This window comes from Rhizomucor pusillus (assembly GCF_041956525.1).
Source record: "Rhizomucor pusillus strain CBS 183.67 unplaced genomic scaffold VTP01scaffold_2, whole genome shotgun sequence".
Classification (NCBI taxonomy): domain Eukaryota; kingdom Fungi; phylum Mucoromycota; class Mucoromycetes; order Mucorales; family Lichtheimiaceae; genus Rhizomucor; species Rhizomucor pusillus.
In genome coordinates this window covers 1,238,382-1,264,253 of record NW_027192144.1, presented here as the reverse complement: position 1 = coordinate 1,264,253, position 25,872 = coordinate 1,238,382, and the positions used below count along the sequence as shown (strand labels likewise).

Below are 25,872 nucleotides of genomic sequence, written 5' to 3'. Positions count from 1 at the left end.
TGTAAAGCTTTTTGATCATATCGTCTGGCAAATCAGTAGAAAATACATCGTCGTCGCCGCTGTTGTCAAATAGTAGTTATCAGTGGAAACTTGCATCAGTAAGAAAAAGGTCGTCGCGACGTACCCAAATGCTGCCAAGGAATAGAAACGATCAGCGGTTGTTGGTGTCGGCGCCGCGCTGCGAGGCATGATTTCTTGACCCTTTCCCGAAGCGCGCATGTCCTGCGACAGCTTCAGATACTCTTCGTATCTCGGCTCTACATCCTTCATGTGTTCTCGGTCGGACACGGGTGCCTGCAATACGTACGCGTCCACAGACTTGTTCATTTTGCCGTACTTGTTGTGCCAATAACAATCTTGGCTTCCTGGTAGTAGTAGGAGGATGAGCCTCACATCCAGGTTATGATATTTCTTTAACGTGGACGGCCTACAACATACCTGTCGAGTGACCCATAACGACAATCTTGGACTTGCTGCGACGCGTCTTGAGATACTCTATCAAATGATCAAGTTCGTCGCAGTCCTTTTGCAAATTGACAATGCCGTAACCACTGTAGCTCGAAGAAAGTTGTGTCTGGATCAACGACCATCCTTCCTCCTCGAGTGCACGCTGCAGAGGAGCTAGGAACGGCACACTGTTGTATCCATCGCACAGTCCACCGACAAATACAACCGTCTTCCCTGAATCCGCAGGACCGCTTTCGAAGGCTGTTAGACGGTCTGGCTCGTAGTAAGTAAACAGCGTTCCGTGAAACTCCATGGAAAGAATAAGCGAAAGAGATGCAACTCGTAATAAAGTTATGACGCGTGACCTTTTTACTGCGGCTCGGAATACGGAACCTTTTAAGGTATAGTGTTTTTTCGGAAGCATGTTTGCATCAAAGATCTCTTATTCATGTTTCTATTTTTTGAAAGGACAGTCAATCACTTCTTTTTTCTCCAAGGCTGCAAGACAATTCGCACTACGGTCAATTTGCTCGGAGATTCGGGACAATTGGGGACTTGGAAACTGCTGCGAAAAAGAAAATGTGTAGCTGCAACTTTATATGAAAGGTTGCCATCCAACCCACAGGCGGCCCAAAAGATTGGGATCAGTAGCTTGATCTATCAAGCATTCTACTTGTTGCTTAGCATCTACGCAGTGCGCAGGGACAACAGCGCGGATGTTGTCAGGTGCGACACCCTTGACAGCTTCGCCGAGCTTCGCCCGAGAAGTGGCATCGATGCTGGTATTCTTGTTAAGCTCTCGAAGCACGGTACCTGTACAGCGGTTTTTAGCAACTAAATTCAAAACGAATATTACCGTACTTACGGCGTGGATTTTCGCCCGCGAGCTTTTGCCGAGCGTTCTCGATCTTTTGCTGTGGATACCAAGCAATGCTCGATGTGAAGGACGATTCGGTGGAACCTGCACCCTGCTTTTGGTTCGCGGCCTGTTTGAGTGCTTGTTTGCGCCAGTCAAGCAATGGCTCCTTGACAAAGATATCCATAGTATTTAGAAGCACATCTTTGTTCAATTGAATAGCTAGCAAATAATAAAAGCAGTTGATTAGTTCACGGTATGGAGTTGCACCGTTACTTCGAATCGTACCTCGCAGAATATTCGCCATCGCTACCAGCAAGATGTCCTTGCTCTCCAAGGGCTCGAGAACTCCTAGTAGCTGTCTTGTCAAACGGAATGGGATCAGTTCCGGTACCGGTAGCATCTCCGTAGCGCTTCCAAAAGCGTGTCCGAAATCGATAGGAATGAGTTGGCCACTAGCTCGTTGTTAGCAACTATGCTCATTTCTTTCTTTCTTATCAAGACTTACGACTTCATGTCCACCAAAAAGTTGTCCAAATGTCGATCACCGATTCCTAGTACCAACAGTTTCAGTAAAATGTCAAAAAAATTATTGTCCATGACTCACCGAGTAGATATCCAGAGATGCAGATAGCTGCCAAACTGTGTACAAATTCTTTTCGTATATACAAGAAGGCCTCCGGCGATATCGATAGTTTGAACAGGTATTTTCGTAAAATGTTCGGACGAACTTGCTTGCAAATCTGTTCAAATTGCGGCGCAACCTGATCTCGAGAAGCCTTGAACATATTGGAATAACCTGCCATTACAATGTGTGTTAAAGGCTATGTGTAATTTACATGCAGCAGGATTTATACTTACCCATCATGCTTCCCTTGAAACGTGCAATGTATGTGCGGTATGCTTCCGTTGCTTTGTTCATGCTCACTTTGTCTTCTGGTCGCTCATCGATGCACGAACGCAGTGGTTTGGTATCGCTGACCCATTCAATCAAGCCGATATTGCTTGACATGGGTACAATGTTGTACGTATTAATGAGAATATTTTGTCTTGCACAATACGAGTCCTTCTTTAAGAGCTGGTTCATAACTCCAAACAATTGCTCAATGCGCTGATCCAGTCGCAAATCTTCTCCACCCTTGACCAAAAAGAAGTGTTTGCGTTCGTCGCTGCCATTTATCTGGATCCGTTTGGGTTTTCGAATAGAGCTCATTACCAGAACTCTTTCGTCAAAGCTTGTAATCTTTGCATGGAACTCCGGTCGCGGACGACTGAGACCAGTGTATTGTCCAGGGATTTCCAGTTGCTAAGTATGTAAAAATGTTAAACAAAAAATAGTTCACCCTTTTGGTTTCTCATACCTCCTCAAAGTCGGTGCTTTGGAATCTAGCTAGCCACGTGGAGTAAGATTTCAAAAGACCCGATGCGTTGTGTTTAGGATCTGCCATCTGTTTCTTGTAATAGTCTACCATGGTTGTGATGTCTCGCTTTGATAGCTTGGTCAACTTTGATCCATCCTGGCCCACGAACTCGTGCAGACGCGTAGCGTGCTTGGTTGCAAAAGCCTTAGGAATCGTGCCCATATTCTCACTCTGACGATTCAATAGCAGCTCCTTGAACTGTTCATACATTGCCCGAATATACTCTCTGCTGACATCTGACTGGCTACAAATTGACTGTGGAAAGGAACAGCTAGTTAAGTTTTTCTTGTCTATTTACGCTGCTTGTTGGAGATGTTACCTGGCAAAAGTCAATAAAATCCTTGACAATGTGTTCAGGGTTTGTCAGCCGACGAAGCTCGGTGCAGAACTTGCTCAGCAACGGTGATTCCAATTCTGAATGCAGCTTATCAATCTCAACTCTGTTGGCTTGCTCGATATTGTCTCCCAAGGCAACGTAATGTTCATTACTGATATTGAAAGGGTAGTACAATGCAGCCGGATAGGCCTTTGCAAGCTATAGGATCGCTTTCATCGTCAGAATCACGTTGTTAGACAAGGTGTAATGTATGCAGTACCTTGTGCAAGGAAGGGAACACATTCAGCGAGACTGGGTGATCCAAAGTCGCCACCATTTGTGGGATCCACCGGATATACATCCAAACTGGTTCGAAGGTCTCAGCCTGATTTAACAGAGTGTTAAGTTACCGATGGTGTCTTTCACCTCATTTATATCTAACTCACATTGTGTCTGAATTCGTTCGATGTCTCTGGATAGCGCTCAATGAGTTCCAAAAGACGAGGAAACTTTTCGATAGCTTGATTGTTCTCCAAGTTCATGGCTTTGAAGCAATTGCCAATCACCACTCGAGCATATTGATCGGTATTCACGTTAATCTAGACCAAGTAACCAATCTTGAGAGACTTTTCCAAAGTCGTGCAATACATATGATTACCTCTGCGCTTTTCGCATGTTTATCGTCATTCAATTTGCTATCTTCTTCTAATTCTTTCGCTTCCTCAATGCCGCGCAGGACACCGTCGCAGTATTCTGCTAATTTCCAGACGCAAGTTGCTTTGCTAGCAACCTTTTTATCTCGATCGTTATAATATGTTCTATATGTGTTCATCCTTCCCAATTCCAACGTACCTCCTTTTCTGATTTCTTGACTGCGTCCTGCAGCAAGTTATATCCGCTTCGAGTAAGGTAATTGATAAGATCATTGGCGTTTCCGATATTTCGCATATTGCAAAGCTTTTTAACCGCTGAAATCCCTTGAATCTCGTCAAAGTAAACAGGATTCTTAAAAAGATCACTTCGTGCCACGTCGTGAAACTTTGCAGCCATTAGTAGATATTCTGTATCATACAGTCTCACATCAGACTTTAAATAGTAATTAGTAACAGCTCGCAGAGTCTGCATCGTCTACTAGATAGTTTACCTCGTTCCAGTCGATCTTGAGCAATTGTCGCGAGACTCTTTGAATCCTCTTTTTCTCGTCTTCTAACGCCAAGATTGACTGCAACTCGGTTTGAAGAAGCAAGGAAGACTTTTCGCGGGGCGTTAAACCTAATTGACTCAATTCTCTGATGCATTTCCTTGAGACACCAACGTTGTTCTGTTCACGAGCAGCTTCGGCCATCGTCATTCCAATCATCTTGCGACAACTCAAGATATCATTGTCGATGACAGTGAGGACCTACATGGAAATATAAGTTATATTTTGCCTTCTCGTGATTTTGTAAACATATCTAGCACCTGTGAGTCCTGAAGTAGCTTTTTGATATCATCCAAAAAGACGTTCCTGGAGTACACAATGTCACCCCACACGCCCATGCTGTCTAATTTACTCTCAGGGTATCTATATATGGTGACCTGTCAGAAACATTCCCTTGTATCAATTGTGTGTTCTTACCTTGAGGAAAGGGAATGAATGTATTTTTCGATTTTGCCTTTGGTATATTCATTCTTTTGAATGTCGCCGACCAAATCGAGGAAATCTTCAAGTTCAACGGTCTACGATGAAATGCATGAATAGAAGATTATCATGAACTTGAGCCACATCGGATTTACATACGCGCTCGAGAATGCCTAACCGAGATAATCGACTACCGTGAGCCAGAGGATGCAAACCAGTCCAGGTTGATAAGAATGAATCGTATGAATGGCGTATATTAAATCTTGCACGATCGTAATCTTCCTGATAAATATCAGCCAAAGACACATCTAAGCGTATCCAAAAAAAATGAGGATAATTAGACGTTGTAGCTCCATACATTCATTGCAACAGCATACCACAAGCATGGTGTTCCAAGAGATACTCCATCCGATCAGGATTGGCAGCTGCGGAAGATAGGAACTTGAAGAGCGGGTTGGGACGTTCGGTTGTCCAGGGCACCAGTTCATCTCCTTCATCCAATGTTCCAAAACGCAGCTTGCTGAAGCTTCGTACAATGTATCCCACGTAACGAGTCTGCGAAAACATAAGATGAAGCTTATCCCACCAGTAACAAGCATGTAAATTACTCACCTTATTTTCCTCTTCCCAAGCCCGATCGAGATCTCCTTCAAATGCTTCTAGCATTTCGTTGGATATATTCTGCCACTCTGTCAGCTGTTCGTAGCAATGAATCAATTCTTGACTCCAGAGTGCAGCCTAGTTTGTTTAATGGTTAACGACAAGCACTACCCTTGATACTAACAGGGACTTGCCTCAATCGGATCTGCTTCGGCGCTGTGCTCTACTGCAGCATCAGTAAACCGAACAATAGCCTCGCTGTAGGCTCCCTTTAGCTCCGCATTGATGGCATCTTCGTTTCTTTTTCAGTTTCTGTTAATATCCAGACAAAACGGCTCGACATACCTTTTGGCTCATCAAAGGATGCAACGTGTAGCTGATACAAACTTTGGAATATCTCTGGTTCATCGATGGACCGGTAAAGATTGGCCAGATCGCTCCAAAGTGCCTTGTCGCCCACAAGTTTGTGCGTCTTGGTCGTCCGCGCCTTCTTTGATGCTGTAATTTAATGAAATCTTTAGAAACCCGATGTGCATACCACGAACAAAGTTACTTGCCTGGTTCCTGAGGTGCATTAGCCAAGTTATACTGAAGTTTCTTTTCTAGAAATGCAATTCCAATATGCTCGTTGTAGCTCTTTTGACTGACAGAACTGATAATATCGCTTGAGATGGATGGGTCGCCACTCAACTCGAAACAGATCCGAATCAACGACCCTATTGCGGGTGGAAAGTGTCGGGTGCTTCGTGTCAAGCTATCTTCAATATCTTGGACAAGTTCCTTATTGTAATCGGCCTATGCTCCAATTAGAGCAAAACGTAACCAGCAATTTTTGTAATACTCGAGTCCTTACCAATCGACCGCTGCGCTGAGCATCATTTGCGATGCCGACTACCATCTTTGTATGAAGCAAGCGGGCAAACGCATTATCGTTGCAACCTATCGCCTGCAGTGGTACCAATAGATCCATATATTTTATCTGAATATCAGGCAATTCACCTAAACTCGTAATAAGTAAATCCAATCGATATATCGAAATAGCCATATTGAACTTACCAACTCTATATTTGCGATATAGAATGACTTTCTTTTCTCGAGCTTGTTTCTGAAGCATTTCATATCTCTTTAGTCTTCTTTGCAGTCTATCTTGCTGTCGACGGAAAAATGCAGCCGCGTCCATTTCGGTCGTCTTTATGAACCGGCGTCGAAGACCTGTATAGATGCTCTCTGGTGCCGACGACAAACTAGCTCCACCACCGCCTCGACGACCAACAGCTTGGCTGTATGGCCTTTTAGTATATCATATCTTGAATTAGCATTGACTTAAATTACCGGTATTGATCAACGGCTGCCTGGGATTCGGAAGCCGCGCTGCTGCTGAAAGTCGAACCTAACGTTTGCGAAGGAGCAAAAATGGATGCAAAACTTCCCCCTGCAAGGCAGGTAAGTGAAAAATTGTCTGCAGTAAAAATTGTACGTAGCAGCACTCACCAGCTCCTGTCTGTGTTTGACTGAATGCTAATGTTTGCTGGGTCGCGCGAACTCTACTTTCCAGTTCTTCCGGATCCATCTAGCAGAATGTCAGAAATATTTATGCATCCATCATCTAGATATTTGATTTCCCCAACCTGACTCCTCTCCTGCGTTGCAACGAACAGCGGCGTCATGGAAAAGTTCCGCTGCCACGAAGTATCGATCGCTTGGTAGTTTTCGTCAAACTTTGCGTTTGGCAACGGCTCGTCGAAAATGGGCTTGTCATATTCGTAGCTTGTTTTGGTCGCCTCCAAGATCATCTGGGTGCTGTAAAGTATATAGATATTTTCGACGTCGGGATCGTACATATTACTGGATGTACAAAGTTAAAAAATTATCGCAACGCTAGCTTCAGTTCACTTAGCACACTACTTACTGCATGATGCCTTTCAATCTTTCATAAACGTTGCTGCTAAGCTCAAAATGGGTTTGCAGATAAGCCGTCATCGCTTTCCGGATATCTTCAGCAGGATCAACAAGACCCTTTAGCAACAGTGCCTTGATCCTATTCTTAAGTTCTGATGTATCCATAAGATTGTCGAATATAGTTCTCAGAATTGAGTAGTATAGAACCTTTTCATAAATGTAAAAGACTGGGTGGCAACATAGTCTTACTTTGCATATATATACATACCCGACACTCCTTGTTTGAATGCGTGGAAAACGTCGATACAAGAGGATCTAAAATTTGTTCCATATCGGATGGTCTTTGCTTCGCGCAGAGTTTATCCAGTAGCTTCAAGAGAGTAAATTGCCAGTCATCATTCCTGCTCTTTAGCATTTTAGGAAGGCCAAACGACATCAGCGAAGTGAAAAGTCCATCAATGCTGTCCGCATAGGTCGCCAGTAATCGAAGCGCAACGATCTTTATATCACCATATATCTTCGGCATCAGGAAGCTTACTTTGGTAATGAAATTTTGGGGGATTGACTGCTCGTGTAGATGGACGCGGTGAAGGCATATCAGGAATCGTGTATCATCCCCAGACTGTTGAGTCAATGGATCCATTGCTCTGAGCTAGATACAATTAGATAAATAAATTGGAACTTGATTGTTTTGTTCAATACCAAGTACCTTGTTGGTAAGCACCTTTTCAAACCATTCAACCGCTTTTCCTCGATTTTTGAGATGGGAAATATACCAGCCAGCGACCTATCATCTAATTATTAGTAACCGAGCTGGGTTTTCCGTGCTCATATATATCATCTATACCTCAGCTGCATCTGCGTATACATCGCGGTGTTTGTTGCGAAGATTATCGCAAATGCTGGAGAAGAAACCCTGCTCGGTCAAATCTCCCAGATCGACTTCAGGACCCGTGTAGAACGGGTCAAGATCGTGAGCAAGCACGATGCCGGTAAGTTGCAACCCTGTCCTATTTCTCTTGGAATTGTCGGCCTTTTCGCTGAATTGTTCGAACAGCGTTTTTCTTTTTTTTTTTCTACAAGTTAAAAGATGAAATATCTAAATATTCTAAGTAGTAACCTTACCGTGGGCACAACAATTTGCTGGCGCCAGTTGTTGAATATGTCTTTGACGGTTTGGATATTATTCTTTACTATGCGAGCAGTTTCATGGTATGCGTTTTTCATAAGATAGTTCTACAAGACAATTAGTGGATTGATCATTGGGTATACTCAATTACGCCGCTTACGATAAAACTATGCAGCAGAACTCGGTCTTCGTACGAATTATTTGGACTGACGTTTCGACCCCACACAATCAATAACACGCAAAGATCCTTTTCTAGAAATAAGAAGCAAGCTCAATTGGTTAACCTTTGCCTGCTTACCTGAACAAAGTAGTTCATTGGCTCTCCATATTGATCGCCTTGAATAACTAGTGTCATCATGGGTCGTATCCAGTGACTTGCATAGCTCTCGAAAGCTTCAGGGCAATTGATAATCAACTTTGCCAGGAATAGCTTCACGATTAACGGAGTGTCTACATTCCAGATAAGGCTTTAGTATCATTATTCAGATAAGCAAGCGTCAAGTTTTACCTTGTGCTTTAAAAGTTTTGTTCAATTCGCCCATCCACAGAGGCATTTTTGAAGTATCCCCGGTTGGTGGAGTTATAGTCTTGTGCATTCGTCGTACGATCTTGACTAAAAAGTCCATGCATGGATTGCTGTTGAATTGGTCCACTTCCATTTCGTTCGGGCTGCTTATCACATCCTCGGCTAATGCTTGCTCTTCTTGCTCAGGCTTCAATTCCTCCGCTTCAGTCGTTTGAATCGGGCTGTTGGCTACTGACGGTGACTGACCAGTAGCCTCCAACGCCATCTAAAGACACACATCGTTTGTGAATAGCTGAGTAATTTTTCTCCCTTCATACAAACATACATCTGACAATGAGGATTGAGACAAGCTACCATATCCAAATATGTTCAGTTGAAAAGAAATTGACAGTTACTTTCAAATGTGGACAAACCTGCTGCCAGATAAACGAATTGATGCCATATATGAGACATTTCGAGCATCTTGAGCTGGAGCGCGAAGACCAGAAGCAGCGCGAAAATCCTCAAGGCGGGTTTTCATCAAAGGCTGGTTCAATTCTACGCGCAGTTGGATAGGCTGCGATGTGTCTACGATATTCTCCCACAACGGTTCCGATGGTTTCTGATGAATCAGGAAACCCACAAAGAACTTTTCATTCTTTTGCGTACGAAGAATAGCTGCAGCGGCGGCGTTGTAAGCGGCTTGGTGATACTGAAGCCGGGCCTTTGCCACGTTTTCTGACTCGTGCGGTTTCTGCGACGACGTGTTAGTAACCAGAGATATTTCGGAGCTAATCCTTTACACTTTTACCTTTTTATTCTTTGCATTGTGGGCCATGCCAACCAAATCAATTGTCATTTTCCGACCTTCACCGGATGCTTTTTCAGACTTCTCCCAGACTGTGGCGATTTGACTAGCCGAGCCATGGACCTTGGATGCGGGCAGACGTTCGTACAATGTTTGCATTAGGAGAAAAGCGCACGTTTTTTCTTCCATGTCGCAGATCACTTCGTCGTCTGTGCCCCGTCGCAGCAGCTCGGTTTTGGCCGTCTTCATAATGTATACTATGTTTGTCTTGTAGAACTCAATGACATAGTCGTCTGGAACCTGGCTTAGCAAAGATATCACCAATTTGATAGCATTTCTTCGCATCTTCATATCCAGTTGGTTGTCTTGATAATATCTGAAAGGAGGATTTACAGTCTAGGACAGCCATACTCATAGACATAAAGCTACATACTTGAAGCATGCCTGCGTGGTTTCCTCGAATACACGCAGCTCGAGGCCCTTGGCAAAGATTCCAATGTGTCGTTTTATACTGGCTGCAGCGTCCCCTTGCTTATCGTTCTGAATAAAAATGGGCAAGAGGAGTTGAAACATTCTCGTAGAATGGAATTTGGACATGACATCGAGCAGTTTCTCAAGTGCCGATAAGCACTGACTGTACCTAGAAGCATTTACCGTAGCTTATTAGATCTTTTTGGCAGTAATGTAGAATCCCAACTACTTACGTCGAGGTATTCGTGTCAGAATCCATCAAATACGCAGATATTTGCCGATTTACTGCTTCTTTGATAAGATCACCAAACTACACAAGTAGTATAAGTTCCAGTGAAAGAGAGCTGCGATAACTTCGCTGCAATTCTTTACCGAATCCAAACAAGAATCATCGACGCAAATATACATAGGTAATAGCTCAAAGGCGTCAGTCTTTAGCGGTAATGGAATATCTTGAGCAAGGAAAAGCTTTAAAGCATCGCAGAGTGTATCGAAAACAGGCTCATTCTTTGAGCGCTTCACAATGCCAGGTTCTATCGCAAATAGGTCTTTCATAAAGGTTGCTAGATCCGGTAACTTGGACGGTGTCTTCCAAGCATTTATACTAATGATTGTCGTTAGATATGCTCATCGACAGCAAAGCAGCTGCTATTGACGTACAGATCTTTTAGAAATGTTGTACCATTGATAAGCTGCATACAAGTGTTAATGGATTTTGCCATACAACAACTATGTTAAACTTACATCATCCGTAAGCGTCGCTATTTTCGATCGATGGTCCTTTCTCTCAGACTTGAGATGGGCGACGAGGCCCAATATTATGTTTTGTATCAGGCTGTCGCCAACGTTCGAAACCAGCAGAGGAGCAAACTCTTTAAAATGGCTGGCGATTATATCGTTGATCTTGCAAGGGAGCGGTAAGTTCCAGACAAATTTACAGAGCAGGCAAAATATTTTTGCTTACGTGACAATTGAATCTCTGATAGATCGTTGACCGTTCTATCTCTGTAGCAAATGGCTTGATCAGAAGTTCCTGGCCATGCTCCTTGGCAAACTCGGGATAATTGAACGCAATGCACGCCATGTTCCCCAAGATATTGATCCAAGCAGGTTCGTCCGTAGTGTTCAGAGTGTTGAACTTGTTGAATAATTCTTGACAGTATTGCTGTCCAGCCTTTTTGTTGCCGAATTTAGGTTCATATTTGCAAACAACATCCAACAGACCGAGCGATTGCAAAGTTTCGATGCCTTCAAACATCTGTGCTATATCGTTCAAAGCACCTTGATTTGTTGTCGTATCAGTGCAAATTTACAAACTCATAATACTAAATGTACTTACTTCGGTCCATATCCAGCTCGGACAGATCGACGTTACTCCGGAAGATTATAGCGTGTGCCGATTTTGCCAAGTTTCGAATGAACCTCGATGGTCCAGAGTCATCCATGATATCAATAAACCTCTTGGTAATGTTACGTATGTTCTTCGAAGATAGCCACAGCGACAGCGTGCCCTGCTCAACTTGGACGGCCTCTACGAAATATTCAGGCTCAAGTAGCATGCGGGCTACGAGATCTGTGAGTTTTGGATTCAATAAAAGACCAGCTTTCTCCAAGAACCCAAAAGCATCTTGAGATCGAGGTGAAGAGGCGACGGCGTGCAACAGACAAACAAGGCGGTATTTCGCATAGGCGACAAGACCTTGCAGGCGAATGATATCCAACGTATTCATTTGTATTTCCTTGCTGGCCTGATTTTGCATATCTGTATCTACTAGCAGCAAAATTGCTTCCATGAGGCTCGACGACTCTTGCTCAAGGATTTGCATTGCATCCACCATTTCGCGTTCAAGCAGCCAAACATAGCCGTCTAGCGCACAGTTCAGCTGCTTGACCCAAGCAGTCTTGGACTGTATAGAATCATTTAACGCTGTCGATTGGACATGGAGTTTGTTTCCTTCGTATATATCCGACAAGAGTCGTTCGTTTGAGCTCAAAGCATCGTTCAACCATTCCTTTGCGCTAGAGACACCTTTCTCATCTTGTTAGCATTATTTCAATCCAGGCGCATATGTGTCCCCATCCCTAACCTTGCAGACTTAGTACGAATTCGGTGAAGAAATTCATGCAAGCTTTGGCGTAATCTCGTTGAAGTTGACCCGTCTGACGAAAACTCCATTCAACAAGCGAAGACATGTCTGCATGCTCGATGCCAGGAAACTTTCGCCTGCCAGGTCTGTCCTTTTGGAATATGGAAGCTTTCACTCGCAGAATACGCTTAATATGCGATATAGATTCCTTGATCTGGTCTCTTGTGCCTAACGATATAATGGATTAGACCTCTTCGTAATATAATCAGAAAGATAATATACACCTATTGATGGATGATCGTCCTCTGCTAACCGCAGACCGAAAAGCATCCAATACAAAAGCTCAAATGTAAACTCGTCCACTAACGATGCTTCCTCTCGAAATATTCGATATATTCGGTTGAATATAATCGCTGCCCCAAGTCGTTGCATGCTGCTGGGATTAGATGCCATGTTGTAAACTCGTTTGAGCAATGACTTGATATTCATCGGATTCTCTTTTGCTTGTATACTTGTCTGCTTGATTGACCACTTGACAAACTCTTGAATACAATCAGCACCGTAATATCGCAGGGCAGCATTCGAATCGCAGGTAGCGTCGAGACAAGTTTGTAAAAGCGCTATTGTTTCTGGATTTTCGTACTGTGCATTGTTCGTGAGCCAGTGGATAAGTTGTGCGACAAGTGTGCGGAACATATCCCTGGCTACTTGGTCAATGTCAATAGCTAAACGTAGCAATACTGGAAATAGACGTATGTAAATGCTGTGATATCGAGATAGAGTCGGCTCTCGATCGTTACGTGCTTGGAATGCGCTGTTGCCGATCATAACCAAGATAAGAGCGTGTAAGAGCTCACATGCCGCTACTTTCATTTGTCTGTCTGGAGATGATTCAGCCAATTCACAAATGCGGGGCAGCAGCTCATCTAACAAAAGGTTTAAAATATTTTCCACATATACGCAAATGAAGATTTCAGTCTTACCGAATGTTATTTCTATCTTTGCATTTTCAAATGGGATGCGTATTTTTAGCTTCCTGTCGGGGTCCCACGCAAGCATCTCCTTGGTAGTATTCATGTATGACGAGCTTGCTGCTTTGTTCAGCATCACTTTGTTAGCGCCACCAATGCGGCCGAGGAAGCGCATGATCCGTAGTTGCAGATCTCGCAAGCTAGTGTATTCGTCCCCGCTGATACCCAGGAGTTCCGCTGTAGGCTTCCGATGGATCTGCTGCTGTTTTCGAACTGTGCGAGAAAGAGCTACTTTGCGGCGAGCTGTCGGTTCAAATTGCTTGGTAGATTTGAGTTCCATCAACAGATAATCGTTCATGCTCGGCAGTAATTCAGCAAGGTAAGATAAATCTTTTGAAGTTTCAGAGTCAGGGTCTACAAGGCGATCGAGTGCATCCAGAGCGATGGTAGCTAATGGATAGTAAGTCAAGCCAAGGTTCAACGCTGTACGTAGCGGAGGAACCAATTCTTGGACATCGAAAAATGTCAACGGTGATGCAAGCACTAGTCGCAGACACGCTGCCAGCAGCTCATCTTTGAACTGTTGGAGTCTGTACCAGACCTCCTGCAAATAATCTCGGAATAATAAGAAAGCAGCGTATGTGTCGGTCTATGTAAAATAAAGTTAACATCATCTGATACTAAGTATCTAAGTGTCAATGGACATACCTGAGCTTCAGATATGACGCTTGCTGCAGTCAGATCATTCGATTCCCGCGCAAAGATTTGACTTTGATAGATCTTGCGCAGACCAGCAAAGACACCAATCTTATCAGCTATTGATAATATGGCAGAGAGCATCGTATAGAAGCCGCTAACTAGAGGCTTTTGCAAGCTAAGATTTATGATAGCACTGCTTGCTGGGCGAATCCATTCTCGAAACCGGTTGGTATCCAGCCTTGGCAGCAAAATCCTCCAAAAATCGACAAGGTTTTGGAAAAGAACAAAATCCTTATCATTGACCGGCCTCAACGTGTCCGAAACGGTTCCCAGAAAGTCGGTGTTCGTCGCAGTCTTGTCATCCGCATCCTCTTGATCCTCTGTGCGTGTCACATCCAAATTGAATGTTTTGACGAGGTGCAACACTGCCGACAAGAATTCATCAAAAATCGCTGCCTCAAATAGCTTTTTGCTCTTCTCATCACTCATGGTATCTCGGCCTAATTCACTCGCAGTAGACTTGCTTTCTTGCAAGAGGGTATCCCAAAAGTACACATAGTCCATAAATGCTCTGTGGTCATCGCCACCTGGAGGAGCAACGTCGCTGCATGTATATACGAGGGCATTGTAAACTACATGTATTGGTTTAGATATTACCGGATCACTACCTAGATGTTCCCCTAAAATCTTACATAGTCCACTAAGAAAATTTCGAAGAACACCTTCTCCTTTTTGATACAGAGTCAGCAAAAGATTTCGAACAGCAACTGTACCAGGTGATTTTGCATAGGTAGATAGTCTGCTGTAATTTGCCACGAAAACGTCCACTAGCGTAAGAATGGTTCTCAGGAACGGCGTTGGTATAGTATCGAGATTTTTCGCAAACTGGTTGTAAGCTTGGATGAATGAAGGGAGATGTGCCATAAGTCGTTCCTGATCAGCGTTTGCCCTATTTTGGATGGATTTAATGTCCATGCCCATTCCAGTGTATCCGTGATGTTTTTAATGCATACTCTGAATAAAACCACGAACTTAGTTGGACAAGGTTATCACGCAGAGCCACGATATCTTCGTCTTTCAAGTATTTATGGTATGCTTTTGCAAAGTAACCGACGCCACGGATCGCCACAGATAAATTTCGAAAATCGACCTTATCCAAATCCGAGCGTAGATATTGCATAAACAGCTTCAGATAGAACTATGTAACAGATAGTCGGTAGACAATACCAGAAGAGCAAGGGATAGTGCACTTACCAAGAATGCCTGTCGCTCTTTCGTTCCAGCAGATCTCTTTGCCAAAGTACTTGCGACCTACAATTTCGATATTAAAATTTAGTTTGCCATGCTATGATTTCCTCCTATACATACCTGTTGCAAGAGTGACTCCATAGCCCGATATCCCAGCTTCGACAGATCACGATTCCTATGTCCACATAGTGCGTTTATCAATGTATACAGTGCTTCGCTATCTTCAACGATGCGATCTCCAAACAACATTGCATGATTTGCAAAGAATTCGAGCGCAGCTATTGCAAGACATTCATTTAGCAACAAAGAAAACGGAGATGCTGTAGCATTCTCTTACCAATAGGTACCGAATATCGTGCTAGATCCTCTGGCATATCCAGCATCGTCTTTACGGCTTTGTATAATTTGTCACTCTCGGCCGAGCCTAACAAGAGTTTAGAGTTATTTGTGGAAATTGGGCCGCTTACAATTTAGAGAGGACATTTTCTACCTGATTTTATAGAAAATCGTGAGGTTGATGCGAGTGCATCCAATCCATTGATTACACCCGACAATAGATTATTGTTAGCTTTCTCTTGCACATTCAGCTGGTCATCCAATGTGGTCAGACACCATCTCTGAACCGTTTTGAATTTTGCGTCGTCGACCTCTCCAGGTTGATATTTCACTATCGTTCCTAGCAAACCGAGGATGCGCCCTTTTACGGTCGGGGGAGTCTTTGTAACTGGAAGAGCAAATTCACGGCAATACCTACAGCGATTGCTCGTATTTAACACTCGTTGCTCTGTAGGGAGGATATGTCGCATCACCATACTTTTGAAATATTCCGCCCGCGTTTAGTGAGCTCACGTCCAGCGAGCTTTGATCTGTGTTTAATAATGAGGCTAATACATCGATTGCTGCGGATCTTATGCGAGTCGATGAAGCATTAGAGACAATAAGACAGCAGCTCTAAAGCTGTATCGTCAGACGAGTATTCACAAAACAAGAAAAATTGTGCAAGCTAACCTTAATATTGTTGACGTGAGGCTGCAAGGATTTTCGCGCTCTCTGTATGAAAGAAACAAGAAACTCAAGTAGTATGGTTTCTGCGGAGACAATAGTACTGTCGCGAGCCTGAACGTTTGCATGTAGGAACCCCAGTATTCCTTGATCCGGATGAAATAGCAGGGAAGACACGTAGTCTGCATATATGAGCGGCAAGAATCGTCATAAATCACGATGCATAAATTTCAAAGATCAACAAATTACCCAGATCTTCATCTGGTACGTCAGACATCGTAAGCGTAGCAATATCAGTCGCAAGTGACTTGGCGTCAGCTACACTTGTTTGGATTCCTTTTCTCTCGGCTTCGGGACGATGCTCGTTGAGGTCTTGGATCAGTGCCTCGATATTTGACAAGGCAGACATCGCGTCTGAGACAAAGAAAGAAAATCAGCAGCCAGCCTTGCATGTAAATGCACTTCTGTGTGTCACCTTCCGCTATTTCACGTTTAAGTACGAATGCATTGGATATGCATGATATTTAAAAAGAAGTTTATGTCAATGCAAACGTGATACTCTCATAATCTTGCCTTTCAGCTACATCGACGAAACTTTATTCTAGACCTTTTCTATGTAAAGAACATTTGTTGTGCTTTCAATGCAGAGTTATATAGACATAATACCAATCTTCTCTCGCAAATTGATTTTGAGTGATCTTATATATCAGACTTTAAATTCTTCCACGGAAAGGAGGGACTATCCAAACTGCTACGGTCTTCAAGACGACCAACGGAGCCACAAATGCATGATTCTACACAGTAGCGCTTGACGCCGTTCGTCCAAAGGCAGGACTCCGCTCTTCCTGCAAACCTCATCCACGACGACGCATGCCCAAGCTCGAGAAACTGAGTCAGGAAGAAATCGTAGTCATCAGCAAGCGGCTTTTCTACGGTGGGTTTGCATTTCTGCCGTTCCTGTGGCTAGTCAATTTTCTGTATTTGTACCGCACATGTCGAAAACCAACATCCCCTCCTGCTCTGAAGAAATGTAAGCAGCAGGAACCGTCAATCGGCACTTTACCCAACTAATTGTTTATGATAGATGTTTACCTGTCGCTAGGTTGCTGCATCGCCTGGTTTGTTGTGCTTACTGTATGGTATGCAGTATTTGTCAACAAACGCGTGGATTGGGGAGCAGCAGCAGATAAAATCACCGTCGTTATACCCAAAGGCATTTAAGATACCCAGCACTCTCGATATCATATACAGAAAACAAAAAAACCATTACCCCCAAAAGAGTCATTTGTACATTCGACTTTAGATAAAAACATTCTGTATTATCTACGGTTGCAAACAAGCGCATTGATCACATTGCGGTCAAGCTTCCGGCACTCCTGATGGATACGGCACCGCTAGATCTCCTATTGTCAATGTGCGTATTAGATACCAGAGTTTACATAGATGTGCAATATGGCCGCGTTAATATCAAACAAAGGGGCTGCGGCTTACAGATTGTGCTACTGCACATTCAAAGTTATCTTTCTATTTTTGAGTTTCCTGGCTAGAATCTCTGAAAACAGGACGTCCTTCATTTTAACTGACAGAATTAGCTTCATTGTCTCTTTAATTAATAGCTTTACAGCTTTTGCTTCTAGTTGTGAATGATGCAAATCTTATAATAGGAACGTCATAATCAATTGTCAAGGAAGAAGTTTCCAACTGGATGCCATGCAAATGTGACAAGCTAAAAAAGTTCTCAGATATGGAGATAATGATTGCATTTTAGATAAAAACCTCATGAGGCTGCACGAGCTTCCATATGAATTAATGTTGGCTGGATCCTAGTCTGTTCGAGTATGCAAGGTCGCATTTTTACTGGAAAAAGAAGGCAAAGCTATGCCGTATATGGACAAAGACCGGGCTTCTTCAGTCTGTGATCACTGCATTGGCATGGCAAATTGATAACTCCTTGGATCCTGCTGCAAGTATAACGAACAAGAATTCTATGGGGTAGGTCGCAGGCTAAGTTTAGCATCGTACGCGAACAATGAAGATTATTTTCGGGATCTGGCAATCTGGTGCTTGTCACTGATAAGGCGGATCGATTCAATCGAGCGCGCAAAGTGACAGGACAACACTATGTACACTGTAAAGCGAGCGAACGAAAGCACTGTATGTTGCAGTAACCAGTGAATTCTTCTGATCCTTCCTTTTCAATCCACCTGCTCTGTTGTGAACCCAACTCATCGCTTATGTCACTTGGCAACAGAAAGGTCTGTGAGATTCCTGAAATCTTCAAATAAACTATTGCAGCTAGAAGACGCAGTGCATGGTCAAGGCTGTAACCCCTAAAATGGAGAAGCAAACAATGAGTATATCGATCTCTAAGTTCAGGATTGGGATCGGCCGTGTTCACTACGCAACCCCGGAACCAGCTAGACCAATGGGGGCTTTATCACTTAATCGAGAAAATCAGACAACTAGTCCAAGGAGAAGGTTGGCGGTCACTTCTGGCGTAAGCGAACAGATTAAACCCCTTTGGTCCGTGTAGATACTGGGTATTTTAGGCAGATAGGTCAACTATAACAATATTCACTTTTGTATAGCACTAGGTGGATGTAACAAACGCTCGTTGTATATGGGAATGATTATCCAACACTTGAATAATGATTGCAGAGCCAGTGGTCCGAATTTGGTAAAAGTCCGGTACAACAACATCTTCCATATGGTTGGAATTTCCCCCTGGTTCGTAGCACTTACGCATCCTCTGCTCAAAATGGGAAGTTTTCATTCGTCGGCCTATCACCACCTGCTGCAAAACTTATTTCACACAAGCCGTAGTGACAGAGACCGTGCTTTTCCGGAAAATAAATAAATACGCAATTGAGAACCGCTCTGCTGCCCTTTCCTTCATTCCAGCGATATTCGACCAAAACGAAACGATGGCTGCCTCTACAGCTGAAAAGACAAAGGTTCCTCGCCCTGTGAACTGCTTCTTGGTGTTCCGACTCGAGAAACAAGGCGAAATTACTGCAATGTGCCCGGGCGCGAATCATCGCGATATCTCAAAGATCCTTGCAAAATGGTGGAAGGAGCTGCCCGAGCAGGAAAAGGAACAGTACCGTGAGCGAGCAAGGCTGGCAAAGATCGAACATACAAGAATGTATGTTAGACGTCAAGTCTGGCATTATTGACACATTTGTGGCTAACAAAGTGATTTTTTACAACAGGTATCCGGACTATAAATATTGCCCAACGAAGAAAGATACAAATCGCAAGAGACGCAAGTACTCTCGCAAGACTCAAAGCAAGTTTACATCGCGCAAGGAAGAAAACAACCGTATTATGGAGATGCTGTACGAAAATCCAAAGTCGTACAAGACCTCTGCGCCGTCTTTGTCACCAAGCAATGGCATGGCGACACAGCAGACAACCCCAACATTGTTGGAATGCTCGGTAGACAGTCCTTCAGAGCTTTCCAGCTGCTATTCGATACCATCGCCCAATATACCCGAGATGCCGCTTACGGACGAGCAGTCCGTGGTCGTAAAGGAAGAGGACATCGCGACAGGAAATCAAGTGTATCAAGAAACGTTCCACGATCTACTCGACTTTTCATCTCAGTGCGCTGTGTACGACAATACAATGCTTACTTGGCTGCATGAACGTATTTATTCCTCTGCCGGCTACGCCCCTAATCATCCTGCGACACCCCTCTACATCAACCCTCAGCTACTTACCTTGAATACAAGTTCGCAATTCGAGGAAACCTAAAATTCACTTCAATACCCTGTCTCTCAACATCTCCAACAGACACCTATCTAAACTTGCATCGACCATTCCAATAACTACATTCCAACAGCAAATAATCCAAGTTTACTGCAACCAAGAACCTAACATACATTCACGACCTATTATACACACCATCGGCTATTACTACTAATACAAGAAGAATCATTGTATATATCTCAAGCCGCCCGCCTAAGTCATAATGCTCTTAATATCGTTCTCTTTTTCTTTTTCCCTATTTATTTGCTTTCATTATTGCTCTCAAGGTATCGGAAAGGTCGACCTCTAATTTTATTACTGCATCGCCATAACTACATTTTTCTTTTTATTCAAGCTCATTAAAGCACTGATTATGATAGATTATTATGCTTGGATTTCATTATTAAAGACATTTCTTTGATATGCATTGACATCTGCGTGAACTAGAATAATTATTGAAGCCCTATCCACGACGTGCTCAAAAGAAGAGGAGGCGAGGCGACCACAAAAGTCAGTAAACTTAGTAAACATTGCTTCCAGCATTGTGCAACGTGGTTGCTGATGCGGAGGGGAACTCATCCCGCATTTCAAATCATGTGAATTTTTCCTTTCTTTCAGTAATTCTTGTTATTTACATAATGGCACGGCCACCGTCAGAACCGCCGGTACCCGAATGGACTGCAAACTGGAAAGATATACAACCTGCTCTCAAAAAAGCTCGACGTTCGCTGGCGAGTGTTCGAGCGCTCCCAATGAAAGTGATGCGTGTTAGTCAGCTTGATTCCGAAATCCTGGACGGCGAACTCTTTCAGATCCTCAAGGACCAGCTGTGGGATGCTCTCTCGTTATTTAAAGTGAATATCTATTATTTCGGTATCAGTGTGGGAAAGCAACGTCGCTGATGTCTTTTATACAGCCAACGTACAAAGAAAGATTCGAACCAGAACTCACGGCGCTCCTTAACCTCGTCCTGTTCAAGCTCTCTGTCTATGACTCCGGGGCCTCGTACGGTTCGCAGCTCCAGAACCTAAAGTTCCGCAACGAATGGATGCATAAAGGATCTCGTAAGATGACGATTCAAAAACGCAAGGGGACACGACTTTATGCTCATTCTTTGTTACCTAGTGGAATCGATTGCTCGAGATGCTCCGTTAACACAAACACAAAAGATTCTCTATGGCATATTTACGGTTGGTGGACAGTATGCCTGGTCTAGAGCAAACCGCTATATAACATCAAGAGGCTGGGGTGAATTGGACGAGGTAACGATATGAAGAGGTGGAGATCAAGTATCGAACAGAGAGGGTTGATGTAAATATCGCACCAGTCAGACATACGGAATCGGGTGTACCGAATACTGCAAGCTGGCGAGAAGTATTGGAAGATATTTTCTCTCGTGAATTTCTTGGTCTTTCTACGAACCGGCAAGTGAGTGGCCACGCTAAAGCTTTGCAGTACAGAATAAGGAAGTTATATTGATTCTTCGGCTTGTTAAAGGTTTAGAACACTAATAGAACGCATTCTGGGAATGCGACTGGTGTATGCACAAAAGTCGCTCAACCGACAAGTCAGCTTTGAATTCCTTAACAGACAAATGGTGTGGCACGCATTTACTGTAAGTGACTGAAAAAGACATACATTGTAGCCGCGTGTATCTAATGTATATTGTAGGAATTCCTCCTATTCCTTGTGCCGTTGATCAATGTAGAAAAGCTCAAGTTGAAGCTCACTCGCATGTTGTTGCCTAAATCGTACCTCGTTTCCTCTAAAGGCTACGATCAACTGCCTGCTAACCAATGTGCTGTGTGCCACGACATTGCTTCATCCGATGCTGCTCCAGTCGGCCAGATCCCAGATTACGCGGTTCACAATCCTTACAGGACGAACTGCGGACATATTTACTGCTATTATTGTATACAAAGCAAACTGTCGATTTTTGGAGATGAATGGCCATGTTTACGATGTGGAGAGAGGGTGGAATCGATAACCAAGGTCGTTGAAAAAGTAAAAGATGAACGAAATGATACAGAGAAATAAAAGTGAAACCCGTCTTGAAAATGCTCAGTGAGCAGCCCCAACAATGAATTGAGTGGCAGGTAGATAATGGGTGATCGAGTGATGGAAGGTGCTGAATAGGAAGCGGTTCGAAAGAGTGAGGAGACAATCTATGCAATCTCGTCGTTTGGATCCATCTCTTTTTCGTCAAACAGTTGCTTGGCGCGACGAATATCTTCGCTCATGTATAACAATTCTTCTACACGTCCGCTCTTCTTCTTATCTTTCCTTAGGATATACTTGAAATCCTCAACGCGTACTTTGCCGCGGCTCTCGGCAACTTTGGCGGCTTCCTGACACTACACGAGTTCGTTTCGGTAAACTGGTGCTCCTGCAAAGCATAGCAATATCATTACCATTTCAGATATATATGTAATAACCAAATCATCCATGACGGAAATAGAGTCTGCAGCCGGGTTGGGGACATCGCCGAAACCGTACATTAATAACTTTACTGTATATATGCAATCAGTACAATGCGCAAATGATCGGTTCGTGACTCTGAAGAACATACGATCTTTGGCGAACATTCCCTTGCGAACGGTTTTTCTTCTTCCAGGTCCAGGACCCGTCCCGGGTTCACGCTGCGGTTCCTTGTAGGTCGCTGCCTGATTACTCTGTTGTTCATTCATGCCGTCTAGTAATGCACAAGGTCAGCTACAGGTTTTTGAATTCAAATTCGCCTGAAAGTCAGAGGATATTACTCCGTTGTATTTTGGACAGACAATGTCATCGAAATGAACGATAGGACGAGGGCCGCTCTTTTTACAATCGCTCCATTCCTCTGCCTTACAATGTATAAGACAGCAAAATGGAAACCGAGATATCTCGCTAACTGCATAAATAGTTATGGAAAACAGCCTTTTGCCCCAAGAAAAACCAATTTGAGATTATGATCACGAGATCCATCCTTCCTTGCCGAATACGTACCATCTATTAAGGCGTTCGTGCTGCCGATGATATGAACCATCCTCTAATGATCCCTTGGCAGGATATTTAGATAATTCGACCAGAGACACATCTTGGATTTTGCATTATCTTAGCTGTTTGGCAACCGCGAAAAGATAGCAATCTACTTTTTCGAAAACCTGCTGAACTAATGGTAAGTCGTAACCGTAGCAACATTCCACATTTATTCGCTTAACTCTGAGTGAGTTTTTTGTTGTTCTGCCTTTGATAATCGTTTATTTTCTGGTCAGCAACCAAACACACTTTGAATATGCTCTAGAACGAACAAGGAAAAAGAATCATAACAATCGTCCCACAAGTTGTTTGCTTTCCAACCGTGCTGGCTAGTGACTCATCAAGCCTTGTTTCGATCCTTTGTCATGCTATCTCGATATCAATTCGCCTCTAAGCTATCTTGCTCATCAATTCAGATTTCTGTTGTAAACTACAACTATAGCATTAACAAGTACAGACGTGTGCAACTTGAAAGATTATCCCAAAAAGGTGCTGCCGAATCGAGATCGACCAGTCCGCAGATAAGCATCCGAAAGCGGTTGCTGTATATTAGTATGCCTTTTATCCGTTCCTTCCTCAAACGTACCCGCATATATATCACTCACTGTCTTCCGTATATCTGACAGAATAAATAATTCCGTACACGACAAATAAGACACCACCTGTCAAAACAAGGGGGTAACTTAAGAGGATTGAAACTCGGTACATCAATATACTGCTCATTTTGATGTCTTTACTCCTAGCTAATCAACAGCACAACTCTACATAGTACTCTAGTAGAACGACTTTCGATCCTGAGTTCTGATCGTAACTTAAAGGCATCAAGCGTAAACAACGGAACTCAGAGAGAGCGCAAAGTGTGAGTCCCATTATGCAGACTATTTTGAAGTTATGTGTCGCAATGTAAACCTTCTTGGCTGCAAACCTGGATCTGAAGACCCTTGAATTGGAACATGGAAAGGTGTGTAGGCGTACTCATGTCAATCCTTTACAAATCCCTAAAGCGCATTAATACCATTATACTCGTTTAATGCTGTCTTGGGCCCCGCAAGGAACTGAAACCATAAAACAAAGGGAATTGTCAGTTACGGGCCCGTGTCATCTATGACTCGTTTTCCTCTTCTTTCCTCTTCTTTCCTGTTTTCTGTTTTGCTTTACGCAAGATGGAAGAACTGCAAAATACTACGTTTTATTCTTTCATTGAACTGTTTTCTGCTCTTCTAGTGAGCAGAGTCCAAAGGGGCACAAGGCAAACTTTTACTGATATGTCACCCACAGTTATTTTCAAGCACTTGGCCCACAAGATGAAGACCAATAGAAAGTGCAAGCTTTATACCGAAAGTGGCAAAGGTGAGCACGTTTACAGCACGATCATTCATACCTCGAATTAACGGTGTGCTAGTTGGCAAGAAAAGGAAACAAACAGATACAGAAAATGAAGAAGAAAAACAAAGGAAAAAGTGCAGGATACAGAAGGGAAGGACCAATGCAAATGAAAATACAAAACCCTGTCCCAGATGCGGTTCCACTAGTCATTCAAGATCTACATCGAAGGATTGTCCTTACCATGTCCAAACTTTGGAGGAGATCCTCGTATCACGATTTGTGAGGAATTTCGAGCGTTATGCTCGCACCGTATCCCTGTCAGGAATTGTTAAAGAAGATTATCAAGAACAGCTACAGCAGAGAACCCAGCAACTGTCATCTTTCATACGGAATGTCATTGTTCGAGTGATGGCCTTTGTTAATTTTTACATTGTGGAGCACGCGCACAATGCGATTCCGGCCTATGTTTTTTTCACAGACATTTTTTTATTCCGTATCGCAGTTCGTAATGGATATGGAAATAACAAACACCAATGACAAGATGCCTAATGACATCCGCGACTGTTGGGATCGCTTCAAAACACAATATCCTTCGGCAATCTTTACGCAAGCAAGCATTCGAAGATACGCGAATCCGCTTGCTCGGGCTTACCAAACGCTCCAAACTACGTATAGCAATATGATGGTCGAACACTTCCAGGACAGAGTGGAAAAATTCGTCATATTCAAGCTCCATAGACTTATACCAGTAAGGCTACATAAGTGTTGTGTCTCATGATAAGCATCTATGTTAACTGTTAACCTGTAAAGAATATATCGAACAATCTTGCACGTAAATTAGCTAATGAGTATATTTACGAAGATCTTGCCGGAGGCAATCCCACAATACCGGAGGAGCTACAAGAAGACGGTGATCTCGACATTATCTTAGCGATACATACCATACAAATCTCGCTAAAAGACTATATTCCTGAACCATGCACAACAACTGAAATGGCGGCAAATCCTGGAAGGTTCATTCCTGCGTTGCGATTTATACTATCGCAGTATACACTGGAGCACGAGCAGGGGAACGAGAAGACCTGCAAGACTTCGCCAGAATTATTTGCTCTGACGCCACAACCATCATTGCATTGGCGGTTTGTGGACATCGATGCAGCAACTTTGGCAACACTTCTTCATTTGGGCCCCCCCCCCCGGGTAACACATCAACAAAAAAACCAATACGTTCAAGACTGTGCTTGATTTCAATCTGTATCGATTTTTCGAGTAAGTGGAATTTTAGTATAATAGTGATTTATAATTTCTTATGCGTTGTTTAGCAGCGAAGAATGCATGTTTACCAACATGGTCACAACCAATGGCTTCCAGTTGTCATTACACTTCGCAAGACCTGCAAAAAGTCCCAGGATGGAATTAGGACTTTCAGATTTCAAAGAAGAAGAAATCGAAAACTATTTCATGCCCTGCGCTCTGGATCCCGGGAGACGGGATATTTTCCAAGCTGCATATGATGCTCAAAACACAGAGCATGAAATTTGACGTTCGTCTACGAGGGAGTATTACCAATGGACAGGATCACCGAAAAGGAACGAAACCCTCAAGAAGGCCAGAAAGCGAAATGGCATTGAAGAGATAGAATCCAATTTTCCGAGTGCAAAGACTGCGGACATTACACGATACAGTGAATACGTGCGG

The 25,872-nt window shown here is 43.3% G+C and overlaps 8 protein-coding genes across 8 annotated transcripts; 4 read left to right on the top strand and 4 right to left on the bottom strand.

Moving 5' to 3' along the window:
* Positions 1 to 15: 15 nt before the first annotated feature.
* VTP01DRAFT_4604 (uncharacterized protein) lies at positions 16 to 760 on the bottom strand (the record flags this gene model as incomplete). The annotated part of the gene is made up of 2 exons (XM_069383304.1): positions 16 to 365; positions 439 to 760. The coding sequence occupies 2 exons, from the start codon at positions 758 to 760 to the stop codon at positions 16 to 18; spliced, it is 672 nt and encodes a 223-aa protein (XP_069244018.1).
* Positions 761 to 1,042: 282 nt separating this feature from the next.
* Positions 1,043 to 10,628, bottom strand: VTP01DRAFT_4603 (uncharacterized protein; the record flags this gene model as incomplete). The annotated part of the gene is made up of 39 exons (XM_069383303.1): positions 1,043 to 1,260; positions 1,313 to 1,525; positions 1,592 to 1,758; positions 1,812 to 1,857; positions 1,911 to 2,102; positions 2,165 to 2,609; positions 2,665 to 2,979; positions 3,044 to 3,259; positions 3,321 to 3,425; positions 3,487 to 3,639; positions 3,699 to 3,830; positions 3,893 to 4,126; positions 4,185 to 4,442; positions 4,502 to 4,604; positions 4,659 to 4,759; positions 4,821 to 4,969; positions 5,039 to 5,216; positions 5,274 to 5,399; positions 5,489 to 5,553; positions 5,607 to 5,759; positions 5,819 to 6,056; positions 6,115 to 6,260; positions 6,318 to 6,550; positions 6,594 to 6,693; positions 6,753 to 6,831; positions 6,890 to 7,061; positions 7,171 to 7,367; positions 7,429 to 7,812; positions 7,870 to 7,947; positions 8,008 to 8,193; positions 8,286 to 8,396; positions 8,588 to 8,739; positions 8,798 to 9,080; positions 9,141 to 9,165; positions 9,229 to 9,548; positions 9,606 to 9,978; positions 10,036 to 10,242; positions 10,307 to 10,383; positions 10,446 to 10,628. 39 exons carry the CDS (start codon positions 10,626 to 10,628, stop codon positions 1,043 to 1,045), a joined length of 7,113 nt encoding a protein of 2,370 aa, XP_069244017.1.
* Positions 10,629 to 10,690: 62 nt separating this feature from the next.
* On the bottom strand, positions 10,691 to 16,489 carry VTP01DRAFT_4602 (uncharacterized protein; the record flags this gene model as incomplete). Its single annotated transcript, XM_069383302.1, has 18 exons — positions 10,691 to 10,765; positions 10,818 to 10,976; positions 11,038 to 11,354; positions 11,413 to 12,102; positions 12,161 to 12,388; positions 12,445 to 12,885; positions 12,961 to 13,086; positions 13,144 to 13,780; positions 13,840 to 14,462; positions 14,523 to 14,779; positions 14,844 to 15,028; positions 15,085 to 15,141; positions 15,199 to 15,356; positions 15,416 to 15,502; positions 15,569 to 15,828; positions 15,893 to 16,029; positions 16,087 to 16,262; positions 16,330 to 16,489. The coding sequence occupies 18 exons, from the start codon at positions 16,487 to 16,489 to the stop codon at positions 10,691 to 10,693; spliced, it is 4,773 nt and encodes a 1,590-aa protein (XP_069244016.1).
* Positions 16,490 to 16,950: 461 nt separating this feature from the next.
* VTP01DRAFT_4601 (uncharacterized protein) lies at positions 16,951 to 17,301 on the top strand (the record flags this gene model as incomplete). The annotated part of the gene is made up of 2 exons (XM_069383301.1): positions 16,951 to 17,110; positions 17,165 to 17,301. The coding sequence occupies 2 exons, from the start codon at positions 16,951 to 16,953 to the stop codon at positions 17,299 to 17,301; spliced, it is 297 nt and encodes a 98-aa protein (XP_069244015.1).
* Positions 17,302 to 19,004: 1,703 nt separating this feature from the next.
* On the top strand, positions 19,005 to 19,836 carry VTP01DRAFT_4600 (uncharacterized protein; the record flags this gene model as incomplete). The annotated part of the gene is made up of 2 exons (XM_069383300.1): positions 19,005 to 19,225; positions 19,293 to 19,836. The coding sequence occupies 2 exons, from the start codon at positions 19,005 to 19,007 to the stop codon at positions 19,834 to 19,836; spliced, it is 765 nt and encodes a 254-aa protein (XP_069244014.1).
* Positions 19,837 to 20,468: 632 nt separating this feature from the next.
* On the top strand, positions 20,469 to 21,867 carry VTP01DRAFT_4599 (uncharacterized protein; the record flags this gene model as incomplete). The annotated part of the gene is made up of 6 exons (XM_069383297.1): positions 20,469 to 20,684; positions 20,747 to 20,894; positions 20,956 to 21,092; positions 21,158 to 21,258; positions 21,328 to 21,445; positions 21,502 to 21,867. The coding sequence occupies 6 exons, from the start codon at positions 20,469 to 20,471 to the stop codon at positions 21,865 to 21,867; spliced, it is 1,086 nt and encodes a 361-aa protein (XP_069244013.1).
* Positions 21,868 to 21,995: 128 nt separating this feature from the next.
* VTP01DRAFT_4598 (uncharacterized protein) lies at positions 21,996 to 22,517 on the bottom strand (the record flags this gene model as incomplete). Its single annotated transcript, XM_069383296.1, has 3 exons — positions 21,996 to 22,184; positions 22,242 to 22,339; positions 22,400 to 22,517. 3 exons carry the CDS (start codon positions 22,515 to 22,517, stop codon positions 21,996 to 21,998), a joined length of 405 nt encoding a protein of 134 aa, XP_069244012.1.
* Positions 22,518 to 24,682: 2,165 nt separating this feature from the next.
* VTP01DRAFT_4597 (uncharacterized protein) lies at positions 24,683 to 25,716 on the top strand (the record flags this gene model as incomplete). The annotated part of the gene is made up of 4 exons (XM_069383295.1): positions 24,683 to 24,922; positions 24,985 to 25,341; positions 25,409 to 25,443; positions 25,497 to 25,716. The coding sequence occupies 4 exons, from the start codon at positions 24,683 to 24,685 to the stop codon at positions 25,714 to 25,716; spliced, it is 852 nt and encodes a 283-aa protein (XP_069244011.1).
* Positions 25,717 to 25,872: the final 156 nt, after the last annotated feature.